Here is a 27,696-nt window from a genome sequence, read left to right on the forward strand (position 1 = left end):
GACGCGGCGCGTGGACATTCCCCCGAAATAGGGGATCGGTTTTTGTTTTCCAGAGACGCTAGCAACAATGTATTTTCCAAGAGAGTCGAATGTAAGGACCACTGAAGGACGCTCAGTCTACGATAAATTTATAACAATGTTTTGGGGTGCATGTGGCCTAAAGTGCGAATGAGACTAAACAGGCCTGGCAACGGGTGACGCGATAGTGGACGACCGCGTTGGGTCTCCAGGTAGCGCGAGTCGAGGCATTGATTGTTTATGAATAGAGAGAGAGTAGTTAAAAGAGGCAGACGACCTGACGTCGTACTGCTGGAAAAAATAAAGACTTTGTCCTGAAGGATCTGGCCACGGAGTGGGGAAGGCGGGGGACCTTCCGGTAAGAGCACTGTGAGGAACGGCACAGGACTTACCCCAGAACCGTCAAAGGCAAAATTTCTAACATACAGGCATGTCTCTATAAATTTCAAATTCATTAATCAATATGAATTTGTGATGTTATGTCAGCCAATTTCGAAAATCTGGTTTCGAGAAAAACGCATTTAAATTTCTGATATGATTATTAACCGTTGGGTACACTTCCCTCTAAATGGCTATAACTTTGTTATTTTTACGAATTTTAATGAGTCTACGTTTATTATAATTGCTAAATGAAGAGGACGAGTTGCGAGTCAAAGATCAGTTGCGGGGTTTTTAAAAAGGACAGATTAGCAGTTTTGTTCTCATTAATGTTTGCAGCGTGTTTGCGAGGGATGTGTCCGATATATACATATGTATATAATCAATTCATTTTCCTTCAATAATTCTCCATTGCAAAAATTCTACAGTATTCTTACATTTTTTTATATTTAAAAATTTTCCCATGTTATTAGAAAGTAGATATACGACGAAAGTTATACAACTTATAGTTCCTAGCATGTATAACATGTATATGTATATAACGCATGGTCGCTTCGTATGGAAAGTCAATGAATCTTCAAAAAGCGCCCAGGTTCGATTTCGAGAAATGTAAGGTCTGTCAGTCACGATGGCTTTTGTCGTTTACTGACGATTCGAACGGGTGGCGATGCCAGCAGGCTTGCTTTCGAGAAATGTAAGCGACGTCAGCGATGCAAGAGCGAGAAGGAAAGCGAGTATCAGCCTGTTCTTTTCGGCTCTTCCGAAACTCAACGAGCTCACGTACACGCAATTGGGCATAGTGTGCGAAAGTGAGGAATGAGGAGTTTCCGGGGCCCCGATGCACAGTCTGATTAAACTGATTTCGAGTCGCAAATACGTTTTTGCCGAGTTAGTTTTTAAATAAATAATATATTACAATTTAAAATAAAAAATAGAGGATTTGCGGTGTATTTATCAATGAGATCCTTACGTATTTTAATAATTTTGAAATCTTTAAATAATCTCAATCGATTGGTTATTCCAATGAAATTAATCGATTAATGTCCAATGATGGACCCTACAGCTTTAATTCCGTTCAAAAATAATAAAATTTATGTAATTTTATTTTCTGTCTCACTTCCTCTTGTGTTAATTTCTGCATCTGTTGATAACGTTGCGAGTGATACGAAAATGGTAATGGGATCCCGGGACCCCAGAAACTCCAGCCGAAAAATTACATTACATACGTAAATGTGATAGAGCACTTATGGAGTCATCTTGAAGAAAAAATTCGAGACCATCACATGTCTTCGAAACCAGATTTAAAAAATGCACTTTTATAGGAATGGAACAAAATTTCTAGTACTATAACCAAAAATTTAGTAAATTCAATGCCGCAAAGGCTTAAAGCGATTATACAATCTAAAGGAAATCCCACTAGATACTAAAATAGCAAATAGACTGATTTTTGTTACGTTTATGTACTAAAATTTATAGTTTTTGTTGTAAAATTAGAAGTGTACGAATACTTATTACACGTATATTTCACGCCAATTTCTGAAAATTTGTTAATATTTTCATAATAATTATAAATAAATAATTTGTTGTTAATGACATTTCTTCCAGAGATTTCTAAGAATATGTATGTATGTTTTTGTTAACATATTTTTGTAATAAACAAAGTTCTGCAAAGTTTTTGTTCAAATTGACTAGTGTACGAATACTTTTTACACTCACTGTACTTTCAAGAAATGAAATTGTAAGCGTTAAACTGTTGGTTTTAAATCTTTATTTTGATGTGTCGCTCTGATGTATACAACAGGGCCCCTCTCTCTCCGCACTGAGAGGACAGTGGAAACGGCTCCCGAATTTCGGTGAGCGACCGGTAGTCAGTTGTGTGTAAAGCCGAGAATTGCGTCTACACTGCGTCGGCATCTGTCATTTAGCACGGCCGATCGGCACCCTAAGTACTTCTCGGCAAAGCCAAACACTGCATCGTCTTGGATAGCATGGCTTGAAAAGCCGAACGGCATGCCGACGAGTCGATCGGCACGATGTCGGTAACCATCAAAAGAGATCGTGCCAAGACACGAGAGCACGAAAGTTTCATGTCAATTTCGTTCCAAAACCATCATCGTGATACAAAGATACAGGAACTTTAAACGTTAATAACTTTTTAACAAAGCCTCCATCAACAAATTGGTATTCTTTCGCGATCGAACGGAAAATTTCACAGCGCGACGATTGCTACCTCCAATTCTGAAAGGCCCAGGCAGGGCCATAAAGCCCCGTCTTGTAACCAAATATGGTCATAGGCGAAAGATTTTTTCCTCGTGCCCATATTTTTGCATAGTCGATAGCCTTTCGTTCCGTTCAACGACGGAATTTTCCGCAACCCCCACTAACTGTTCATCCCCTGCACTAGTCGACGAAGTCAGTGTTCCGTTTGATTAGCTCAGGTTTTTACGCTTTTTTGTGTTGCCAGATATGGAACCGTTACTTCGTCGCGAAAGTCCTCGAATATTCCGCATCTGGCAAATTTTGTTGTAAAATAATTTAGTGCTTTGTCGAAACGAAAGCGCTAGGCCCGAGTTGACCAGCGAAGGGCTATATTGTTCCGCGGGTGGTACGGTCTTCGAGGCCAAACGTCGCACAGTGTGACGAGTATGTACTTCGTCGTCACTGTACATTTTTTGGTTCGTTGCGTTTGGCGTTTCACTACTGACTGAATGAGGAAGAAATGGCTTTGCCGCGGTGCATAGCAGTGGCACGGCCGTGCCGCCTTGTGCCGCCTTTTGCCGCCTTTTGCCGAACGCTGTGCCGATCGGCAAGGTCTCTACGAATAACAAACGCTTATAGACCGCGCAGAAGTTACATTTTATTTGGTAAACCAGTTCTCCAAATGACTATTATATTCTCCTACATCGCCGTATCCCGTTCATCAGTTTAAACATATTTTCCTACAGTTTTCTCAGAAGTGGGATTAATTCACGTGTCGCGCTTGTTTCATTCTGACCACGTGTTAACGTACTTTTATGTTGTCGCGTTTAAAGCATTTGAACGGTTCCATGGGTATTTTATTGTTTTTGACCTTATTTCTGCGCTGGTTGAAGTGATTAGTCAGTCTGGCGTACATTGTGGTTTTGTGAATTTTTATGGATTTTGAATTATTTAAACCTGTGGTGATCGTTCGAAATTTTTAACGGCTTTCAAGATGGCGACAAAGAAACCTGCCGAATATACGGTATCGGAATTAAAAGGCATGTTAAAACATCTGAATTTGGGTACGAGTGGGACCAAGGCAGAACTAATTAACCGTTTGACGGCGTACGATGCCGATATCTGGACGAATCCGCCATCTCCGTACAATGATGCGGACGGAACGAGGTCATCTGCTCATACTCCGGATGACCAGGGCGGAGGAGAAAATTTTTTAATAGCTAACAAACCTACGTTTGATCGTCGAGAAGTTGAATTATTAAGACGCGAAAGAGAGTTGCTAGAACGAGAGATTCGCGTTTTGCGGAGGGAGAGAGCTGCTGATGCTCCGTCTCTGGTGGCGAACGCAGACCGGGATATTAGCACCATCAGCAATTTGTTATGCGAATTTTCGGGAACCGAAGATTCCTTTCCGAGGTGGAGGAACCAAGTGGAGATGCTGCAGAGGGTGTATCGGCTAGACAACGAGAGAACCAAACCCCTGATAGGAACCAAATTGAGAGGAAGAGCATTGAAGTGGTTTTACTCCAGGCCGGAATATGTGGAGATGTCCGTCGCTGAACTTTTTGAGGAAATGTCCTCCATGTTTGTCCATCGAGCTAGTACGTTGGCAAAGCGTCGGGAATTTGAACAACGCGAGTGGCAGGGCGGCGAAGCGTTTGCCGACTACTTTCACGATAAAGTTATTCTGGCAAATTGAGTCCCGATTGACGATGCCGAAATAATTGATTATCTAATCGAAGGCATTCCCGATGAGCGCCTCCGCGACCAGGCGCGATTCTAAGACATCGCCACTAAAGCGCAATTTTTTAAAATTTTTCAAAGAATCACCTTGCCTTCGAGGAAAAGAGAGAAGGAGCGGTTCGAGAGGCCATATGCAGGGAGGAAAGACCGCGAACCGTCGCGTGCACAACCACCAGCACCAGCGGGGAGTCAGAGACTACGTTGTTTTAACTGCTTCCAGCTCGATCATCGTACTGTTATGCCGTAAGCTGCAGACTCGTCTAAATAGTTGCGGCGTCACAATAATTAGGTTTATTTTAGATTGGGAAAGGTTCAAGCACTCGGACAAAGATATCAGGATATACCCTAAGGTTTATTCGGAGACTGAACACTGATGCACTCTTTACAAGATGAAACGTGAAAATGAGCCCGGAGGGCCAGGAGCGGTACGCTTTTATAATTTTTGGTTTAGGTACAGCCGGGTTAGGTCTGGGTGTATGACGCATTTGTTTTTACCCCATAAAGGAGTCAACAAGTTCGTCATCTTCTTGGAGTATCGCTTATGACTAACCTTATCACTATGAGTAATACTTATTTTTTATGGGGGCCTATGGCATGACACCCCTTTCCTTATTTTTAAAATTTTGATTACAATATTCAAAATTTTAATGGCTTAAATCTAATAGTTTTGGTTGCGGGTGGTACTGATCCTGTATCAAAGCGCAGAGTTTTAGATGTATCAAGCGGGGATTCTATGATGGTAGTCGGAGTTAAAGGAGCCGCCGGGTCTGGAGAGTATTCGACGACAGGCGTTACATGTTGATTTATGGTATTAAAAGCTTGCTGTCGTCCTCCGACATTGAACCAATTAATATAATAACAAGGTCTAGTAAATAGGTATTTAAGCATACGGAAAGCTTTTAATTTGTATAATACGTACAAGACGAGTACGGTCGCTACTGATGCTCCAATTATTTGTAAACTACTCCAAAATGATTCGTATTTATTTGTCGACCTAACATGTGATGATAGTCGCTCGGCTTCTTGTGAAATATCCATAAGAGATCTAGAATATTGTAACAAATGTTCTGGCTTGATAACATTCGTCGGTGTTGTCACAGGAAACCGTTCGTGGTATATCACGAGACGGAATCCGTTAACGGTTCAGCGTTGCACACGTCGTGGTTTGCACACGGCGTGCAATCGCCCTTTTCGGTTAGGGCGATCGTCGATTGTTAAATCAAACCGTTCTTAAGGGGATAGACGTGGGTAATGCAGCGCGCTGTAAACCGACACAATTTGGCCCGAAATAGGGGGTTTCGAAATAAGAGATTTTGCCCTTATATGAGCAGCTTTTGGGTCGAATGAGGTCTCATTCGAAAGAGGAAGGTCCAATGCAGTGCGCTCTGGTCAGAATCGAACGAGATTGTGTTCACATTTATTAATATCAACGTCGAAAGTCGAGAAAAAAATGAATGAAATACAGCCACAGAATCGAGGTCTTTTTAGGTTACTAAAAGAGTTGTACGATTCCAATACTGACCAGAGCGCGCTGCATTGGACCTTCCTCTTTCGAATGAGACGTCATCCGACCCAAAAGCTGCTCATATAAGGACAAAATCTCTTATTTCGGAATTGCATTCCCACAAGCGAGTTCCGCCATTACATGGGTAATAGCAGAGCAAGTCAAGTGACAAATTTAGTTCAGGCAGTCGCTACGAGATGGCGCCTAATCAAGAGGGCTGTGAAGGTGAAACCATACCAAAGTGAAGCGTTAGCTTCGATACATAGGCCCGTCGCCCCCCCCCCCCGAGAAAGCCAGATGCTGACAACCTAACCCATACTTCGATTCTGCGGCTGTATTTCGTTCATTTTTTCCTCGACTTTCGACGTTTATATTAATAAATGTGAACAGAATCACGTTCGATTTTGACCAGAGCGCACTGCATTGGACCTTCCTCTTTCGAATGAGACTTCATCCGACCGAAAAGCTGCTCATATAAGGACAAAATTTCTTGTTTCGAAAACCCATATTTCGGGCCGAATTGTGTCAGTATACCGCGCGCTGCATTGCTCGTGCCTACCTCCTTCGGTGTCTTTCAATCGTCGATTCATTTTTGCTCATTTATTATTAACAATAAATCCAACATAGAGTCTCCCACGAAGCGGGATCTATGCAGGTGATTCAGTATTGGAATCGTACAACTCTTTTAGTAACCTAAAAAGACCTCGATTCTGTGGCTGTATTTCGTTCATTTTTTTCTCGACTTTCGACGTTTATATTAATAAATGTGAACAGAATCTCGTTCGATTTTGACCAGAGCGCACTGCATTGGACCTTCCTCTTTCGAATGAGACTTCATCCGACCGAAAAGCTGCTCATATAAGGACAAAATTTCTTGTTTCGAAAACCCATATTTCGGGCCGAATTGTGTCGGTATACCGCGCGCTGCATTGCTCGTGCCTACCTCCTTCGGTGTCTTTCAATCGTCGATTCATTTTTGCTCATTTATTATTAACAATAAATCCAACATAGAGTCTCCCACGAAGCGGGATCTATGCAGGTGATTCAGTATTGGAATCGTACAACTCTTTTAGTACCCTAACCCATACCTCGATTCTGCGGCTGTATTTCGTTCATTTTTTCCTCGACTTTCGACGTTTATATTAATAAATGTGAACAGAATCTCGTTCGATTTTGACCAGAGCGCACTGCATTGGACCTTCCTCTTTCGAATGAGACCTCATCCGACCCAAAAGCTGCTCATATAAGGGCAAAATCTCTTATTTCGACATAATTGAGTACATCGAAATCGACAGTAATGACGGCGAACTTCCTTAGCGTCTAACGTAGTGAAATAAAGAACGCTAGTGTGAGCCTTTCCTTCTTGCTCTTGTAAAAGAGAAACAACTGAAACACGACCTCGCGATAAGCGGCATACGATTCCAAGCCTCGACTGCCCCAGCATTTTTACTTTCCGACCTATGTAAGGTATAAGGAAATTTATGAAGTATCATAATGTAAAAAAAATGTCGAAATTTTTTTTTAGCGGAAATACACGTTTTAGGACCCCCTGATCATATTGTGACTATTAAAAAAAAAGACTTTTTTTTTGTTCCTATTACATATAAACGGCTGAATGAATTTCAATGAAACTTTACATTTCAGTTTTATGTTCTCGTTTCAAGGTCTGATTAGATTTTGAGCGTGATCAGCCCCCGGATAATGATGATTATACGACTTTTAGTTTTATAATTATTTCGATACATATACATTATTTGTAACAAATTTTGGCAATTATTTAGAAAAGGGGGAGGTCTCACCGATTTTGATGATTTTTGAATATGTTGTAAAAATCAACATTTGAACAACTTTTTCCTATACATATAACCACCGCTTGGCCTTATTTTTCGAGATTTTTCTTCAAAAAGATTGCTGCTACTGCAATGAATTTTGTCTATATGTACATGTCCGTGACTCTGTATGCGTCAGTCCACGATCGCCGATTTTTTCTCTTGTTTGTGACAAGAAATAATGCACAATGTGTGAAGCTAAATCTAGTTCTGTATTGCTGTCAAAGGTTCGAATATTCCGAAGTATGGAACTCGCCAAATACATTATGTAGGCTATTTAGCTGAATTCTTCTTCCATCGACAATATGATTTTAATGATCGAATAATGAAATGTTTCCCACTTCTGATAATATCAATAGAGAAAATTGAAATAGAAAATGAATACGTGGCCGACCGCCTTACGGCGGCCGGTATAAGAAAATCTAACCCAGACCTAATCCATTATATTAGTTACTAGGTAGAATAATTAGGTTTATAAGGGTTAGATGTTTTTATGCCGGCTGCCGTTAGGCACACCCATTGTCGGCCGCCTCGATGCATCTATAGAAACAATAAACAATCGGCGATTGAACGCTTACACACACGCTGCCACAGCATGTACTTACGTATAGATAGAATTCATTGTATGTAGTAGCAGCGATCTTTTTGAAGAGAAATCTCTGAAACTAAGGCCGAGCGGCGGTTATATGTATAGGAAAAAGTTGTTCAAAATGTTGATTTCTATAACATATTCAAAAATCACCGAAATCGGTGTTACCGTCCGTAATCTAAATAATTACCCACATTTAATATTTAATAATCGTCAAGCACAAATTACTACAGAAAGTTATCGATTCCATATGGATCTCGGAATCGATCAAGTTTTGAATCGGCCAATAGTTTTGCGAGTTTGGAGTCTGACAGTACTTTCCAGGTTTTCAAATGTTTCCAATCCGGCTAGAGCGCGCACGCGTTACCTCTCTACTTGCGCGAATATTCAAAGTATGTGTTGCAGCCTTTCGCTACATTATTGTCTACAATTTCATACCCTACATTATTCACGAAAATAAATGTTACTTTATTTTGTACAGTAGAATTTTCAAATGAATGCATAGTAATCAAGTTTTTTTGGAAACATTATTGTGGAAGATTTTAGAGTGGGGTTGCATGTTGATTAAAATAAAATATTGCCGCGAAAGTCTTCTTCATTTATATACGCGCTTCGTGGGAGAGTATGTGTTGGATTTACTGTAAATAATAAATGAGCAAAAACGAATCGATGATTGAGACACACTGTCTTTGGCTGCATAAAGAGAAACCTTAGCGGGTCCAACGAGTCTAAGGGCCTTTGCTGTTTGTCACCGAAGGACAAAGTGAGGAACACGGTGCAGGCATAGAGTTTCTTTTCAAGTGGACGACACATTTTCTTCACGTGCAATTTTAATAGCGATAGAACATCCTTTCCAGCCGTAAAATAAACTTTCCAATTCGTTACAAAAGAAAGACTTTTCCGGGTCGAGATATTTAGCGACAGTTTGTCGAAAAATAAATTTTGTAATATCGACATATTCATATTATTTCCTGAATGTCCAACAGCCTCAAAAATAGAAATGTTTGTGAAATTTAATGAAAATTATAATTTGTAGAAGTCTTTAAAGTTGAACGATTTAAAACTACCATTTTTACCGCAAGAAATTACTTCTCCTCATTGAGATGTTTCAACAGTTCCGTTTAACATTTTCATTTCGTTTTTTCCTTTTAAATCAAGAGTATTTCTTTGCAGTGAAAAACAATGCTTTCATTAATAATTGCTGTACATAATATGTTTAAAAAGTAATGCTGAATGAAGTGAATAAAATGTACAAAATTCTTTACAATTGATAAGGAATATCTTAATTTTAAAATATCATGTATTTTAACTAAATGTAATGTTTTCAACACATCTTCCCCTAAATGTTCATATAAAATCACTTCCCCCTTCAGATCAATTTTCATATTATTATTGTTTAAAGCCGTTATTGTCATTTCTCATGGTCGCGTCTACCGTTACCATGCTACACGCTACGCTACAGAAATATGGGTTCTCGAAACAAGAAATTTTGTCCTTATATGAGCAGCTTTTCGGTCGAATGAGGTCTCATTCGAAAGAGGAAGGTCCAATGCAGTGCGCTCTGGTCAAAATCGAACGAGATTCTGTTCACATTTATTAATATAAACGTCGAAAGTCGAGGAAAAAATGAACGAAATACAGCCGCAGAATCGAGGTATGGGTTAGGGTACTAAAAGAGTGGTACGATTCCAATACTGAATCACCTGCATAGATCCCGCTTCGTGGGAGACTCTATGTTGGATTTATTGTTAATAATAAATGAGCAAAAATGAATCGATGATTGAAAGACACCGAAGGAGGTAGGCACGAGCAATGCAGCGCGCGGTATACCGACACAATTCGGCCCGAAATATGGGTTTTCGAAACAAGAAATTTTGTCCTTATATGAGCAGCTTTTCGGTCGAATGAGGTCTCATTCGAAAGAGGAAGGTCCAATGCAGTGCGCTCTGGTCAGAATCGAACGAGATTGTGTTCACATTTATTAATATAAATTCTCTGCACAGAAATGGTAATACCATCAGATACGCTGCCGCCTAAAGAAATCAGAGGGAGTTGCTTGCTATTGCCATATACCATTCCGAACAGTGTGACCAAACGACAATAGTAACGGCGAACTTCCTTAGCGTCTAACAGAGTGGTGGGGATAGACGGTATATACTACAAACCCAGCCCTCGATTCTACGGCTGTATTTCGTTCATTTTTTCCTCGACTTTCGACGTTTATATTAATAAATGTGAACACAATCTCGTTCGATTCTGACCAGCGCGCACTGCATTGGACCTTCCTCTTTCGAATGAGACCTCATCCGACCCAAAAGTTGCTCATATAAGGGCAAAATCTCTTATTTCGAAACCCCCTATTTCGGGCCAAATTGTGTCGGTTTACAGCGCGCTATGCCGTGCGTTCTTCAGATCGTCGCGAGTTCGCGTCCAGACACAACGTAGCAGATCATTATGTATTTCACCTTCTATAATAAAGTTTTCTGCTCGCTATTGTTATCTGTGCCTATACTTTCGACCACAGTGCATCTCCTATTGCTATCCCATTAACAATAGTCGGTAAGCTAGGTATTTTTGCAAAATCTATTATTGTATTATTCAGTTCTGTGACATTGAATGAAGCTAAGCCTAATTGTAGTTGGTATGTTTTGGCATCAATATCCGTAGTTCCAGGTATAAGAGTGGCTGTTAACGCGGAGCCTATACATTCTTTATCTAAATATATGCGATGTAAACCTTGCACAATCGTGTTGAGAAGAGAGCTGCATCCATATAGGATTCATTAATTTCAACATTGCGGTTTTGCACTTGGCTTGTGTTAGAAACGTAGAAATCAAGGAATGCCTGAAGCAGGCCATGTGCTTCTCCTTGGCGCGCCTCCCCCTCTTAAAGGAGGATCGGCCAGAATGTTTAGACAAAGAAGGACCGTACTGTCAAGGGTGCCCTCACGACCCTGGTTTTCTGTCAGGGTACAGAACTGTATTGGCTTTTGCCGTGAGCAGAGATACGCTACTGTTTTAGAAAGCAACTCGTGTCGATTTTATTTAAAACGCCCGACCGCTATCCAGATCCTGATATCGAACTTTTTCTTACACAAGTCGGAAAGTAAAAATGTCTGGGCATTTGGAAATTCCAAATCATATGCCGTTGACGGGAGGTCGGATTTCAGTTGTTAAGAGCGAGAAGGCAAATGTGAGCCTTTCTCTTTCAACTCCCACGAGGCAGTTCGAAGTTACTTCGGGCAGCTTCGAAGAATCGAGAAAGAGGGCATGCGTCAGTTTGCCTTTGTTGACTTTCCGAAACTCCACGAGCTCGCGTATGCGTGATGTAGTGCATCTGGTGCTGAATCTGGCATCTCTGGAACGACTTCCCAATATCCCAGTCGTCTAAGGCAGAGCCTGCTAGAAAGCTTTAGTGATGAGTCCACTAGCAGGCCCGGGCGAACCGCGCCCCCTCCTTTCCTTTTCTGCCCTCCTACGAATTTCACGAGATCCTAATCGCAGCGAAGCAGCGCCATAATTACATACCTAAATAATAATGACCCAGGTCTCACTACGAGGAGGTTGCTGCGAATAGCGACCCGCCCTAGCCTCGCCCCAACCACCCTTCCTTTGGCGAGGAATTCGAATACCTATCTAAGAGAGGAGAAGCTATCGAAAAGTTAGAAATGATCTTACAAAGGTCGAGTTCTTAAAAGAACTGCCCAACCAAGAGATGAAAAACTAAATGTCCAATACATGTGAGGTAATCCATCACATATTTTCTGGAAACAAAATTGGAATGTGCAACTGCACGTACGAACTCTGACTGATAAAGAGATCAAAAACCTACCAAAATGTTGATATCACTGCTTCTATGTAGGAAGCATGTGATCGGCCGGCCGAAAAAATACATTGTATGCAAGGTCTACTCGTATACCTCATCCGTGTTACAGCTTTTTAAGGTTCTTCCTGGTGGCAACATTGATTCGAATTCATTCGTGTGTAGGGATATTAGAAGTGTTGCATATTTGTAAGCAACGCCTGAAAAAGGAAAGATATCAAAGTAAAAAATAATTGGTTGATAATCTAAATTGTGTTCGACAATTTTACAAATTTAAACATTTTCTGTTTGCTTATTTTTGCTCTAAAATTTCCAGAAAAGGTTTAAATAAAGTCGGCGACCTCTCCTTGCCAAAATTTGAACCTGAAAAACGCCGGGGTTAGGTCTCTGTGATGTATCGCGACGAAAGTAATTGATTAAAGAAATGTATGAAATTGTATATATTTCTTAAATGTATTTATAATATTACCACGAGCAACGAACAAGTTTCGCTTCTATCTGCGTCTGTAGAAGTACTCCGTGGTAACGTTACAGAAACATATAAAATCTCAGTTTATTCTGACAATATTTAAGCAAGAAGTGATTATTCCAGCATAGTTACTTGCTAATTTGTAGCCTCATATATTACAAACAGATAAATTTAAGCTTTGTAGTTTCTTAGTTGCATTTCTATATTACCCTATACTTTGTCGGTTTCAACAATTATATAAAATTCTTTTAATGTTATCACGTACATGATATCGTATTCAAATAACTTCGCAATCACACAAAAGTTCCGCACGTAGATGTACAAAATTTGTCATTCTATGTAATCGTACAACTACGTAATGAACGATGAATAAATGAATGCGACGAATAGTGTACGACGCATTCGAAAATGAAAGCAACGCGTGCAAAAATATATTTAATTCAGTCGAAGTTGAAGCTGCCGAAATATCATTCTGTAATTCTTAAAACATAATTTGTACAGCAGCTGAAAGCGTCTGAGAACAAAGTATTTTGTTTTTTTTCTAGTCAGTTCGTTGTTCTCAGATGATACGCAATCTTTGACATATAAATATTTACGAAAGACGGTACAAAACATCTCCTATACTCTTTTCGTGAAATTGTTTCTGTCGTATCCCTAAATGGTCCAAATAATCGATAAGTATTGACATTGCGCGCGTGAACTACATTTTGAGGCAGCGCAAAGTCTTGTCAGGTACTCTTAAGATAAATTGGAACGTATTCTCTCTAAGATTGTTCGCGTCGTCGTCCTCATCCAACTCATCTTCGTCGCTAATGTCCATTTCTTCGTTATCGAAATCTATGTTGAAATTTTGGTCACCCATCAGGAACCTCAGGCACATATTTTCCTCTTTTATCCGCGAGCGCACTAACAATTCCAGAGTAAATAGGTGCTCGTCTTGAGCTTCCGGTAGATAACGATGCATAAATTCCGCTAATCTGTAAATAACGGATAGAGTCAATAATAATAATAGATTCTGGCCGCTATACATAAATAATATTTGTTCGCAAATAAAATAAACTTTATTTGGATCGCGGCGTGACGTGCGTGCTTGTTTCCGATGGAACGACAGTTCGAGAAGCGCAAGAGAACTGTCTACCGAGCAAAATTTACTATTTTGCGTCACATTGGTGGGTCAGAGAAAGATAAAAATATGTGAGTGGAAAAATAGAGAAAACTCGTCGCCGAATCGATCGCTAGTCAAAGTCTACGAGCCAGATGTTTATTTTCGCGCGATGACACCGGATGGTCGAACTGATCAGGCCCATGACAACACTTTGTGGCTCGCAAGCAAGTTGAGCAGACTTTCCGAGAATTTTTCGGCGACGAGATTTTCTACGCTTCGAGGTCGTTGCAAGCTACAGTGTTTATATTCTACGTTCTCGCCTAAACAATATGGAACAGACGATGGCAGGCAGCGTTGGAATAATTTTATTTACGTGAATAAAATTTGTCCAATCACACCTAACCCAGAGATGCCAGAAGTGCATCGAAGGTGCTCTCTCACACTATGCCAGATCAGGCGTACGTGAGCTCGTGGCGTTTCGAAGAGTCGACAAAGGCAAACTGACACATGCCCTCTTTCTCGATTCTCCGAAGCTACCCGAAGTAATTTCGGACCGTCTCGGGAGTCGAGAGAGAAAGGTCCATATTTGTCTTCTTGCTCTTGAACAACTGAAATCCGACCTCCCGTCAACGGCATACGATATACGATTTGGAATTTCGACTGCCCAGGCATTTTTACTTTCCGACCTACACAGTATATCGGAAAAATAACGGAACTTTTTAAATTAAAAGAAGAAAAATTAGTTATTTTGCCAAAATTATTTTTTTTTATTCAAAATACATCCCTTCTGCATCAATACACCGCTGGGCAAGTTCGACTAGTGCCAGCATAGATTTTTTTATATCATTTTACGGAATCGCCTCAATGACTCTGGTCACCGCGGTTTGGACTTGTGTAACAATGTCATGAAACGTTCCTTTCATGGCCAATTTGAATTTTGGAAATAGGAAATAATCACATGGAGATAAGTCCGGCGATTACGGAGGATGTTGGAGCACACAGACCTGCTTTTTCACCAAAAATTCGCGAACAGCTACAGTCCTGTGCGATGGTGCATTATCGTGTAACAAAAACCAACTTCCTGGCGCACGATATTCGGGCCTCGCTCGAACGATTTTTTCCACAAACGCTCAATAACGCCCAGATAATATTCACCATTGACTTTTTCACCTTGTGGAACGAATTCCCCAAGTATAATACCTTTAGAATCATAAAAACAGATCAACATTGTCTTCTCTCGTGACTTCGGAGAGTCTGGGGTCTTCCACGAATGCGAAGTCGCATCATAGGTAATCATTTCCTGGAAACGTTTATACCATTCGAACACACGTGTACGGGATAAACGATCATCACCATAAACTTTTTTTATCAATTCAAATGTTTCTGTAAAAGTTTTCCTGAGCTTGAAACAAAATTTAATATTTGCTCTCTGTTACATTGTGTTTCTGCGACGAAGTGACAAAAGGTACTGCCATTTTAACCGTTATAACTTAACAATGCGTTAATCGATACCAATAATGATGCTTTTGTTTTGTAGAGGAAATATACAGCTTTCAGGTTACATATTGTTTCAATAGATGGCATAAGCAGTTTTCATTAAATTTAAAAGGTTCCGTTATTTTTCCGACATACTGTGTATGTAGGCGCACATAAGCAAAGTACCCATAATGAAAAAAAAATTTTGTGAAACTTTTTTTACGGAAATACACGTTTTAATACTCCGTGATCATATTTTAATTATTGAAAAAAAAAGAAACTTTTGTTTATTATTCCTATGTATGAGCGTACATATGTATATTATTAATACAATTGAGTACAAATAGCTAAATGAATTTAAGTGAAACTTTACATTTAAGTTTCATGTTCTCATTTCAAAGTCCAGTTAGACTTTGACTATAATCAGGTTGTGGATAATAATGATTACACCACAGACGAGGTATACGAATAGGCACCCCTGCCGGGTTTTTCTTAAAAATTCGTCTTTGATTCTTCTTTGATTTAAAAAAAAAAAGTTTCATTGAAATATATTCACTATTGTAGGTGTTATGGTTGTTTTTTAATCCGTTCCATAGTCAACTCACGTGTATTTACGCACAAACTACAGCTGTCTGCCCATAAATCCTAATTCAGTGAATAGTTTTTCAAGTGATCGCTATCCATGAGAAGAGGACGCTAAAATCGTCTCCGAATTTTCAGGTCGGTATAGCAGCCAGATTGGGCCACGAAAGTTCAAAAGGTGTAACGTCTACTCGTATACCTCGTCTGTGATTATACTTGTTTTATAGTTGTTCCGGTACATAAGCGTTATTTATAAAAAGTTTTCTAAATGTTTAATATAAATCTTAGGTAGAATTCAATTTTACGTAAAAAAAATTAAATAAACTTTGTCTCTATCTTCTCTAGAAAAGAAAAAATTAAATGAAATCTTATACACTACATGCTTACTTAAATCACGTCGGAATTCCAAATCGTATGCCGTTGACGGGAGGTCGGATTTCAGTTGTTCAAGAGCGAGAACGCAGATGTGAGCCTTTCTCTCTCGACTCCCACGAGGCGTCCAAAATTACTTCGAGCAGCTTCGGAGAATCAAGAAAGAGGGTATGTGTCAGTTTGTCTTTGTCGACTCTCCGAAACTTCACGAGCTCACGTACGCGTGATCTGGCACAGTGTGAGTAGTGTACCCGGTGCTCAATTTAGCATCCCTGAACCTAACCACAATTTACTGCTAGATAAGAACGTACCTTAAAAGATATTCGACGTTATGTCCGCTTGGACCAGAACACTCGGAAATTTGCGTGGCAATGCTGTTAAGTGGTGCCTCTCCGAGCCATTGTTCGTTTTTACAGGTGGCAATGAAAATGATCGCGGTTACGTCTTTATTCCCGTCACGACTGTAGAACGTTGACAACGTCGTGACGTATCCCCCCAATGTGCACTCGCGATTCTTCAAATATGGTAGCGCTGTGTTGTCCTGAACTTGAAACGCTCGTCCATAAACAATACCCTGTCGACAAAGTGAATGGTTTCGTTGAAATTTCATATTATCGAACATTTGAGTTACTGAATGCGAATAAGAATGCGTTTGTTTCGTAGTTACTGTGCTTGAAAAGTAGATCGTCCTTAAATATTGGTTAGGGAAACGATTAGAAAAGATTAAATAAGTAAAACGTGTATTATCCAAGCAAATAGTGAGACATGATTCAAAACACTTTTCTAATACTGTGGTACTTAAAAGAAATACATATCGTCTCTGGTTTGACCATGTAAGCAATTTATTGCACTTGAACGTTTTCGATTTCATGTTAGAGGTTGTTTTTCGAAATAGGTTGTAAACATTTTTAAAACAATGTAATACGGATAACAATGTTTAGAGAAATATAACTATTGGACTGTCCAGTGTACGATACTTCTATCTAAACTCGAATCTTGTAAGATTCGAAAAGTCAAACATTTTCAAATTGATTCGTCTTCAAATAGATTTATATTAAATATTAAGAAATAAATATAATAGATGAATTAAATGACAAAAGAAATAACACCGAGTTCTTTGTTATGTTTTTTTTTCAGTAATGATTTGAGGAGAATAAACAGTATTAGTATCATAAAAATTTGATATTGACGGTCAATCTCGTTCGTAATTACCTCTGTTTCTTCTACCAGCGTGGCCACGCGCCCAGGCTGCAACAAAAAAAAAAATACGAACGTTGAACGAACATAACCAATGACGTTTAAACAGAAATAAAGAAAACAATGGATAGAAGTGCGTGTTAAAAATGTGACGTAAACACGTAACACAACACATAGGACGAAATCGTGTTCGAACGATATCAGTTTCTACGAGTTGCAACTGGTTTCACATCGATCAAGATGTAATACTTGTAATCGGAAACCAAGAGAAATCAGTCACTTAATAAGTCATATGCGCGGTATCTGAGAAAACATAATAATGCATTAACCGCAAAATCGTGCATATAACAAAACAAATTATTGAATTTAATAGTCATAAGAAATGATTGGAAACGTTGACAAAAGACATCATTTTTACGAACACGAAACACAATGTAATGTTTTATGCACACGAATAATTTTCATTGTTATAACAGCATTAAATCGATTGGAGAAAATAGAACGACAAATTAATTACGTACGTGAAACTGTATCTAATTTTCATCACTCTTAATGGAAACATCCGTAACTACCAACTAACAATAAGTGGTAGACATACATACATGCAATATTTCCAAACAGTATACAGGGTGGTCGGCCACCCCCGGGAAAAATTTTAATGTGAGATTCTAGAGGCCAAAATAAGACGAAGATCAAGAATATCAATTTGTTGATTGAGGCTTCGTTAAAAAGTTATTAAAAAATTAAATTAAAAAATTCAAATCATTCTGAAAAAATTATTTTTGGTTGCGGGGCTCAATTATAATCATTTTTTATTAATACATATACCCTCGAAATCCTACGCACTTTCGAGAAAAAAATTCGAGTAGGTACTGAAATTTTTAAACGAAATTAAATAATTTAAAATCATACTAAAAAAATTATATTTAGTTACAGGGGACAATTACAAGCATTTTTGGTGAATAGACATACCCCGAAATCCTACACGCGTTCCAGAAAAAAAAAAACCAATGTCAGACCAGAAATGCTTCCCTGACCTGAACGGATTGGAGGATTTTAATTTTTCGAAATGCAAATAACGCGTATTTTAGTTGAGAATATGTAGAAATTCTAACAATATTGAAAAAGTTGTTTCTTGGCACCGTAAAGTGAGAAGAACCCCGTAAAACTGGTTGAATTTTCAAACGGCCATAACACCTACAATAGAAAAGGTATCTCATTTAAATTTTTTTCTGAAGCAGAGCCCATGGGTACTTACAAAAAAGTATTAGACAACTTTTTTGTAGAGCGTCAAACAAATTTATTAAAAATGAAAAACAAATTTTTAAGAAAAATCGACCAAGGGGAAAATAAAATTTTAATAATAAAATAAATTTGCCTAAATTTTTCGGTGAAATTAAAAAATTTCAAATCGTTGTAAAAAAAATTATTTTCGGTTGCGGTAGTCAATTCCAATCGTTTTTTGTGAATAGACATACCCACGAACTCCTACCCACTTTCAAGAAAAAAATTCAGTATGGGCGGAACTTTAAACGTTAATAACTTTTTAACGAAGCCTCTATCAACAAATTAGTATTCTTGATTTTCGTCTTATTTTGGCCTCTAGAATCTCCCATCAAAATTTTTCCCACGGATGGCCGAACACCATGTATACTAATCTATACTAAACGAAAAGAATTCGTTATTTTTCCGTTTTGAAATTTTTAGTTATTTCTAATCAGCCTTGTATACAGAATGTTTCTTCTATCTTACACATCGTAATATCTTCGTCATTTCAGCTGATATGAAAAAAATGTTAATCTGCAAAGAAAGGTGATCTTCGAAACTTGACAAAATGACCTTGAGAAAAAAGCATGAATCATAATATTCTTAGCTTCAAGCCAAACCAATTTGTCCCGACATGTTTTTTCGTATCAGCAAAAATTAACGAAAACATTAGAATGTGCATAATAAAAGAAACAACTTGTATACATCTAAACCCGTAACGTATTTCCGAAGTAAAATGTTTATTTCCATCCGAGATAGAAAAAAATATTCAACTACGCGCAATATTGCAAATTTTCCACGTGTAAACATTCGCGAGTGAAAATACATGGCTTATACATATATTATATATAATTGTCGTAAACACAAAACGTAGAACAAAAACGTATCCTTGTAACGTGATGTGGATGTCTGCCAAATTTTTGTAAAAATATTCACGCGGCGAGTTCATGAACAAGAAAATTGGCTGTATAAATAGAATATCTCGGACAAACTTCGCTCGAAAAACTATAGAACTAACCAACAGGAAATAATTCGAAGATCGAACGCAAGTATACGTGTACACCTTTTACAATGTTATGTACGACCGTCTTTTAATACGTAATAAAAGTTGCGAAACTGTACATTAACATGCATCGGTGCCACACTTCAGCAGCTATTTTCGATATTTCTCTGTACATTTACATATTTTGTGACTGAAAATTTATTGAAGGAAATTTCATTAAAACTCTATAATAGCAGATAATCTCGTAATATTTTATTACTGAACTGTAGACAACAGGTTTGATAAGTTATCGAAAATTATAACCTGTTTCGAGTCTCTTGAACAATCGAATCGAATAGTTAAATTTTTATTTTTATTTGACAATTAACGGATAAACAATTATTTAGTTATTTTCTAGTTATTCACATTTTTATTCGGATGACTGTTTACAGAGTAATAAAATAAATATCTAGTTCTTTCTTCTCGTGGCTTCAGTATAGATATTCTCTCGAACTATTGATAAAGAAACAAAGGATGGATAAACGAACGAAGTTGAGCCGCGAGAACTGACAAATGTAGTTGCAAGATGTCGTTGGAGCTTACTTTTTCGGCAGTACCGCGATGAGTTGTATTGCCTTGCCAAAATCGTCTCGAGAAGCCCTTCACGTGTCCTATCATGCTTCTCTTGTACTCGAATCCTGGATGCCAGCACAAGGATCCGTATCCGAATATCCAGCATTCGTTATTACTATTACTATTATCAACCATCTTAAGTCGTCGTAAACGCGTAACAAGAAATCACAGTCAACTTTTTTCCTTCCAACGTGTCATCAAACTTTGATTTTCAACCAAAGTATATTGCATCAAGTTTCGTTTACGTGGCTTTCCGTTTATCCTCCATAAACGTTTCAATTAATATATCAAAGCAATTTGGCGCGAATAATATTAAATTTGCTTCTTCTACGTAGATGCGCGTGTTTCAAAATATTTACTATAATCCACGGATTGTTCGAGGTCATTGAATGAACTTTTTACGCAATATCTAATAATCCTCGTGTGCGAATAATTCCAAAGTTTTCAATTGTCTAAGCGTCAAGAATAATAATTAATAATCGTTGTTGTTCCGTTATCTCGAGAAATTGCAACGCGTAACGGTCATCGATTCGACAAGTGCACGGCACGTGGCTCGACTGTGCTTTTATTCCAACGACAACTGGGGTGTTTTAAAGCTCAATTATTAAAAAACTTTCACTCCCACTACAACATTCTAATTTCCTTCCTCCCACTATCCTTAGCGGGTTTATTATTCTCTGACCATCGAGGAACGCACGATTCGTCCAATCACGTGTCCGTTCTTTTTCCGCCTGTCGATTGGCGGTTTCGCGACGTCGACAGTACCATCCTTCCGGTAATAAATTTTGCTTCTTCTTTTTCTGAATCTTGACCGGTTGTTGCTACTTTTCCACGAGAGTCTGGACGTTTGTAGAAATTTCGTGTGAAAACTTTTGTTCGAGGGAAGTGATTGAATGAAGTGTCCGATGATCGAATTTTGTAATTCCCTTTTGTATCGAGTTTCCAGTGAATCGTATCGATCGATGCAATGTTTTTAGACGTTTCATTGGAATTACTGCAATTTGGACAAACGAAATTTTGAAGATCCACAACGAAACGTCCGCCACGCGTCGAAGTTTGACTGAAACTGCCAGTTCGTCGGACGCGCCGTCCACTCGCTTGAAGCATGGGAGCACAGTGACGAAGAGGGAAATAAGTAAACTACGGTGAACGGATAGAGAGGGAGAACGTTCAATAAAGGAGTGGGGGAACTCGGATGAATCGGCTGACGAAACACGAAGTACGGTTGACGTATGACTTTCCAACTTTCAAGTATACGCGAACTGTATTTGCCGATTAATCAATTTCCGGACAATAAACGTGATTGCTTTACGATTATCAAATTGCCCTGCAAACGTTTATGCTAAAAAATTGGCGGAAATTGAACGATTAGTTTAAAGCAAAGACAAAGCACTTTGTATAGTTACTTCAATAATAATTTATTTGTATTGCAATTTGTACGTTAATTGGACATTAATTTTCTGAGAGACAAAGTTTTACTAGTTTTAAAAATGAGTTATATTTTGTCTAAAAATATCAACTTTATCTATTCAATACTTTGTCATTACTCTACTTAAATCCGTTTGGTTCATCAAAATTAAATTTTTGTAAGCCTAAAAAAATTATCTGGAAACAGTACGGAATAACCAAATTACTTTGAGTCAAAAGAAAAAGTACATAAGTCGTAATTAACGTGAGATCTTTCAATCTCGATGAAAGTTTTGTTGAACATATTCCAATCTAACAATTTTATGTCGCGTCAAGAGTTTAAATGTGAACACTAACAATTTGTCTAACAATGAGATTGAATAGTTTCTCTACACTTCTTCCAACTCTACACCTACAGTCGGTTACAATATTATTGGGACCCCAGTATAATTCTAACTTGTAGGCTTAGTTTTTTGAATAAATACACATTAAAAATGTATAAATTTGTTGGACCACAATAATTTTACATCGCATTCAGAGAAGACAAGTCTAAAAATTCTACGAATGGACAAGTATCTGCTGAAATCTATTAGAATTGTACAGTGTGATTTAGTCGAAAATATTTACGTCAGACGGTAATTTAATGTAACGCTTTTTACCAGATGTCGCTACTGCTATTAAACCGCGACTGTTTTATCAATACCAACAGTGCGATATAAAAATTTCCTACGATTTTGATGGTATTGTTGCGTCCCGAGATCGTGGTTTAGGGAAAAAGGACGGTGGGTTGGTGCCCGTGGAGCGCTGAACCGCTCTGCTCGGCGAGGCGCGCAAAAATCAAACGACTATGTAAGTTCGAAAAATGGTTGGTAAGATTTATTCGTCGTCGTCTCGACTTTTAGATACAATTTTGTTGACTTCCGAAATCGATCTGCTCCTCCGCGGAAATCTTCTCGTCGTCCTCGATGTTCATCCCTTCTCCGGAATATTCCTCGATCCTCCCTCTGGATTGTCCTGGTCCAATCGGGGTTCGTGCCTTGCTCCCTCCATCCGGATCGTCATAGATCGATGATCCACCCCCAAGCCGCGTGGAGGTGGAGGTTACGCGGCCATGTTGGAGCGGGCGCGCGTGAGAGAGAGCGTGGGAGTCGAGAGAGAAAACGAGGCTAGCGGCCTAAGCAACCCTTAAGAAAATTTATGACCCTTGTGAAAGTAAACGAAACTCGAAGCGAAGTGTCGCGAGGCCCTGCTGTGTGTCAAGACCATTGAAACTCTTAACGGAAATAGCTAATTCGGCACGGTCCGAAATAACTAAACAATAAACTAAAGGAATGATGGAAACTTGAATTCGACACAGCCTTTAGAAAAGAAACTAAGTATCTAAGAAATGCCTTCCTTTCTCTCTACCTTCCCCAGCTTGATCGCCCACGTTGAAAAGCGTACGATTTCGTTGTTTATTACAATACGCTAGTTGGTTTGAATGTCGCTCCTAATTTGCCTATCGATTATACATATTTCTGGGGCTACGTTCGCGTGGTCACGCAACAATACATTACATAAACATCTAGAAAGTAGGTAAGCGGGCCCCTTAGAGTCAGGAAGACGCCGCCCGAACAAAGTTTATGACTTTATGACTCCCGGCCTTTCTCGACCTGAGTTTTACCCTTGCAGGACACCGATAATTTTTGGAAGTGAGGACAGAATTAAAAATGATTTTATAAGACGAGCCCCTGCCCGTTCGCCGAAATTTGGCACGCAGATGTGAAAGAAAAAGTTAAGCTATTTACTATCCTTGCCTGGCCCAACTGTAGTATGGAAAGTTTGAATACAATCCCAGGCCCTCGTAACTCTCTGCGTTTAGGTGTCGCTTAAAACCTTCCAGCTGTGCTGTTCGCTACGAACTCGCATGCTTACAATAAATCTCCCCGTTACAATGGAATTCGAATTTCGCTCTCACATCAAACCTTGATATCCCTATGTCTTAGAGCTAACTTCACATAATACACAGATTCATACCAGCGGAGGTCGCAACATCTCCCTTCATATACAAAAGATGTTTCCAATGGAAACAACTTTTCAAAAAGAAAACAATACATCAATACTAACTTAAGTACGCAAAATTGAATGAATAAGTACTTTACAATAGACGATTATAACTATACCCCCTCTTCCCGGGCTAGCCCGCGGTAAACGAGCTACTCGGTCCACCCATTGTCACACAGGAAGCGCGAGTTGAAGAATAATAGTTATATCATAACATTTTACAGTAATAAGATATAGTTATTCTATTACTATATAGGTAATATTAAATCAATTATAGTACAACGCATAGCTGACATCCAGGAGTTATCAAACGCCCTAACCAAACTTATCTAAATATTCTTATCCAATATAGTTCATATAAAAGTACAGCAATATATCTAATACTTATGGTTAAACTATTTACACTGGATCTAGCCTTATACAGGCTAACTTAAGTTTATTCGCGTGAACTATTTTAGTCTTATTTTTCCCTATAGCTATTTCAATAGTGAGATCGTTAAATATTTCAACTACTTTATATGGTCCTAGCCAACTAGAATCAAACTTAGATGTCTTAGGTTCTCTAAGTAAATACACATCGTCACCTACAATAAATTTACGGGGATTTGCATTTTTATCATACCTTATTTTACTCCTTTCTTTTGCCTGTTCTAGGTTAATCGCTGCTGTAGCCTGAGTAGTCGTGATCCGAGTAAACAAATCATCTAGATGTTCAACGAAAGTTCGCGGTATTTCTTGGCGACTAAATTCTGATGGTATGATGGCTTTTGTACCGAAAATAAGCTCATGAGGGGAGAAACCTGTAGCTTCATGCACGGAAGTATTATATGAGAATATTCCAAAGCGTATCCAATCGTCCCAATCAGTTTTTCCACAATAATGCTTTAAATAATCTATAAAAACGCGATGTGCTCGTTCAAGAGAGCCCAACGATTGAGGGTGAAATGCCGTTGATGTAATTCTCTGTATTTTGAATATTTTGCAAAAGTTACTCATTATTTCACTAACAAAATTACTTCCCTGATCAGTTTGAATAACACGAGGGCAACCGAACCTACTTATAAACTGTTCTGCAAGAGCAACTGCAACAGTAATGGAGTCCATAGTTGATATAGGAATAGCATCAGAATGCTTCGTCAAATTATCCTGCAGAGTCAACAGATACCGATTTCCCCTTTTAGTCACAGGTAACGGTCCCACAATGTCCATTTGTACTTTCTCGAAAGCTCTCTGAGGGGTATCTGTTATGCGCATTGGCTGTTTAGTTTTAACAGAAAGAATTTTATTTCTTTGGCAGTTGGAACAAGAGCGGACAAAAGTTGAGATATCTTTCCCCATTTTTGTCCAATAGAAATCCTCCCTTATCCTTTTGAATAACTTAGTCACACCCTGATGGCCACCCACTACAGACTCATGATATTCCCGAATAATCGAAAGTCTTCTTGATAAAGGGGGAGAAATGATTTCACCAGTGCAAACCGTAATATTGTATTGTGAACTATTAAATGTCTGCTTTAAAAGATATTCAAGAGAATTCCATTCAATAGGCTCAATGTTATTGTTACTTTTAGATAAACTGATGGACATCACACCTAATGTTTCCATGAGATTTTTTAGGGATGATATTGAAGACGCGAGATGTCTAAAATTTTGTTGTTCAGCAGATTTCACCTTGGAAAATAAGTGGAAAATATGTTGGCTTCCACCGGGGAAAACCATTGCCTCACCCACGTGAACATTGTACGATTGTACCTGACCAATGGAAAACCTTCCTTGTGTTAACAAATCATTACTGATTTGTGAAGAAACTTGACAATCAGTAGAAAAAAAATGAAGAAGATTGTCTTTCCGCATATAAAGATGGTCCTTGCAATAAATGATACTTGGAAATGAAGAAGGAGGGGATGCTTGTACGGGTGGAATGAAATTTGTCAAGAGAACTTTGAACCTATCATGGGTATGAGAGTCATTTTCATATACTTTTTCTACGGAGGATCGTGTCCGTTCTTTACCTGATTCTGTCATTCCTGAAGCACCAGACTCGCCCACACTCCGCCACAACCTCATCCGGGATAAAACTGGTCTGCGCACAGCCAGTGCCACGAAATGAGTCGGGAATAAGAAGGTGCCGAGTCTCCGCTTTCGACACGAAACGGGGGCTCTTGTTGCCAATTTCTGGCAGAGCACTTTACCCTGAGATACAGAGACAGCCCCTAACGGTGCCTGTGGCGGGGTGCCTTCAAAGTCGGCCTTTCCGATGTCCGACAGACTCCCGAGTCGAAACATGTCCTCCGTACCTCTGCGGAGCGATCCTCCACTCATTACGTTAGTATTTAAGTCTTTAGAGGATTTTCCTCCCTGGAGAGATGCTTCTATGGAAGGAAATGTCTCTTCCTCATCTGCCGTATGATACTCGTCACTATCATTTGAGTCCGAACCCGAATGATTTGTTTCGTTATCAGTCTCATTACACCCACTACTAAGTTCACTATCCACAAGAAAAACTCCCGCAACTAAACGTTCATTTTCGTCTCCCATAGAACCGTCAACGTCAATGTCCCCGACCTCCTTAGAGATTGCAATTGGCAAATCGTCGGCGCCTACGACAACCCTTTGCAAACGCCTTGGAGGGGAGGCGTCCGTACTTTCAGTCTCGGTATGAATTGTCAAGCACTTAGATGGAAAAGGAAAGATATTTTGAGAATCGACAAGAACAGGATTTCGGGATAATGCATCTGCATTGGAATTGATTTTCCCAGGTTTATAGACCATCTCATAATCGTATTCGTTTAATCTAATACGCCATCTCATGATACGGGAAGTGGGATTTTTTACATTGTGCAGCCAAATCAGCGGTCGATGGTCAGTGACTAAAATAAATTTGTGGCCATACAAATACGGTCGAAAATGTTCAATTGCAAATAAAATCGCTAATAATTCTTTTTCAATGGTGGAATAATTATTTTCAGCGTCATTAAGGGTCCGAGATGCATACGCGATTGGGAGATCTTTTCCGATCTGACCCTGACTCAATACAGCTCCGACTGCATAATTAGAAGCATCAGTTGTTACGAGGAATGGCTGTTGAAAGTTGGGAAATTGGAGCAACGGCTCCGAACAAATGATATCACGTAAACTCTCGAAAGCGAATTTGACATCTTTACCCCAGACAAAAGGTACTTCTGCCTTCAACAATCGTGTCAGAGGTTTAGCAATTTTTGCCATATGAGGGATAAAACGTCGATAATAACCAACTAACCCCAGAAACTGTTTAACATTCTTCCTGGTTTTTGGAATAGGAAATGACTTAACAGCCGTGATCTTCCCGGGGTCTGGTTTCACTCCTTTGGCAGAGATAACGTGACCCAAATAGGCAACTTCTCGTCGCAAGAATCGACATTTCTCGGGTTGTAACGTTAAACCGGCATTCTGCAACCGAGCCAAGAGAATTCTCAATTTACGAGTATGCTCTTCCAAAGAATCAGCATATATGACGATGTCGTCCATATATACAAAAAGCTCGACTCCTTGTAAACCAACCAAAACCAAATCCATGCACCTCTGAAACGTGGCTGGAGCATTTTTAAGCCCGAAGGGCATATTATTAAATTCATAATGCCCATTAACAGTTGAGAAAGCGGTCTTGGATTTAGAATCCGGATGTATGGGGACCTGATGGAAACCAGAGGCAAGATCGAGGGTACTAAAATACTTGGCGGCCCCCCAATTGATCCAAGATATCCAAAATATTAGGGAGAGGATACGCATCATTGATAGTCTTCTCATTTAACTTACGGTAATCTATCACCATGCGCCAGCGAGGCTTACCATCAGGGCCAGGTTTTTTAGGTACAACCCAAACAGGCGAATTATAAGGAGAAGCAGATGGCTGAATTATCCTATTTTCAAGCAGTGAGTCTATCTGTTTTTGTATTTCCTCTTTGTGAACTAGTGGAAACCGATACTGTTTCGTATTTATAGGTATTTCATCCGTAGTCACTATTTTATGTTTGATTGTACTAGTGGAATTTAATTTATCCGAAGGCAGATAAAATTGATACGGAAATTCATTCACGATTTTT

General features: G+C 39.0%; 1 protein-coding gene and 1 long non-coding RNA gene across 2 annotated transcripts; one reads left to right on the forward strand and one right to left on the reverse strand.

Annotated features, from left to right (window-relative positions):
• Positions 1–12,507: 12,507 nt before the first annotated feature.
• Positions 12,508–21,309, reverse strand: LOC122403252 (glutathione-specific gamma-glutamylcyclotransferase 1). Its single transcript, XM_043406657.1, has 4 exons — positions 20,135–21,309; positions 17,299–17,334; positions 16,398–16,660; positions 12,508–13,528 (listed from the first exon to the last, which is right to left on the reverse strand). Exons 1-4 carry the CDS (start codon positions 20,297–20,299, stop codon positions 13,252–13,254), a joined length of 741 nt encoding a protein of 246 aa, XP_043262592.1. The 5' UTR covers positions 20,300–21,309; the 3' UTR covers positions 12,508–13,251.
• Positions 21,310–25,809: 4,500 nt separating this feature from the next.
• Positions 25,810–27,332, forward strand: LOC122403206. The gene is made up of 4 exons (XR_006259592.1): positions 25,810–25,939; positions 26,155–26,476; positions 26,584–26,790; positions 26,914–27,332. It is a non-coding gene; the product is annotated as an uncharacterized LOC122403206 (long non-coding RNA).
• The last annotated feature ends 364 nt before the right edge of the window (positions 27,333–27,696 follow it).

The sequence above is a fragment of the Colletes gigas genome, unplaced genomic scaffold (assembly GCF_013123115.1).
Source record: "Colletes gigas isolate AHSC1104 unplaced genomic scaffold, ASM1312311v1 Colletes_gigas_Sc00047, whole genome shotgun sequence".
In the NCBI taxonomy this organism is placed as follows: domain Eukaryota; kingdom Metazoa; phylum Arthropoda; class Insecta; order Hymenoptera; family Colletidae; genus Colletes; species Colletes gigas.

Bases quoted from the DNA above. Each gene is read 5' to 3' on its own strand.
- LOC122403252 (XM_043406657.1), bottom strand. From the start codon at position 20,299: ATGGTTGATAATAGTAATAGTAATAACGAATGCTGGATATTCGGATAC. The intron at 16,661-17,298 runs GTAATTACGAAC...CTTTGTCGACAG, and splicing joins CGCTGGTAGAAGAAACAGAG to GGTATTGTTTATGGACGAGC. The intron at 13,529-16,397 runs GTACGTTCTTAT...CGTTATTTACAG, and splicing joins AACGTCGAATATCTTTTAAG to ATTAGCGGAATTTATGCATC.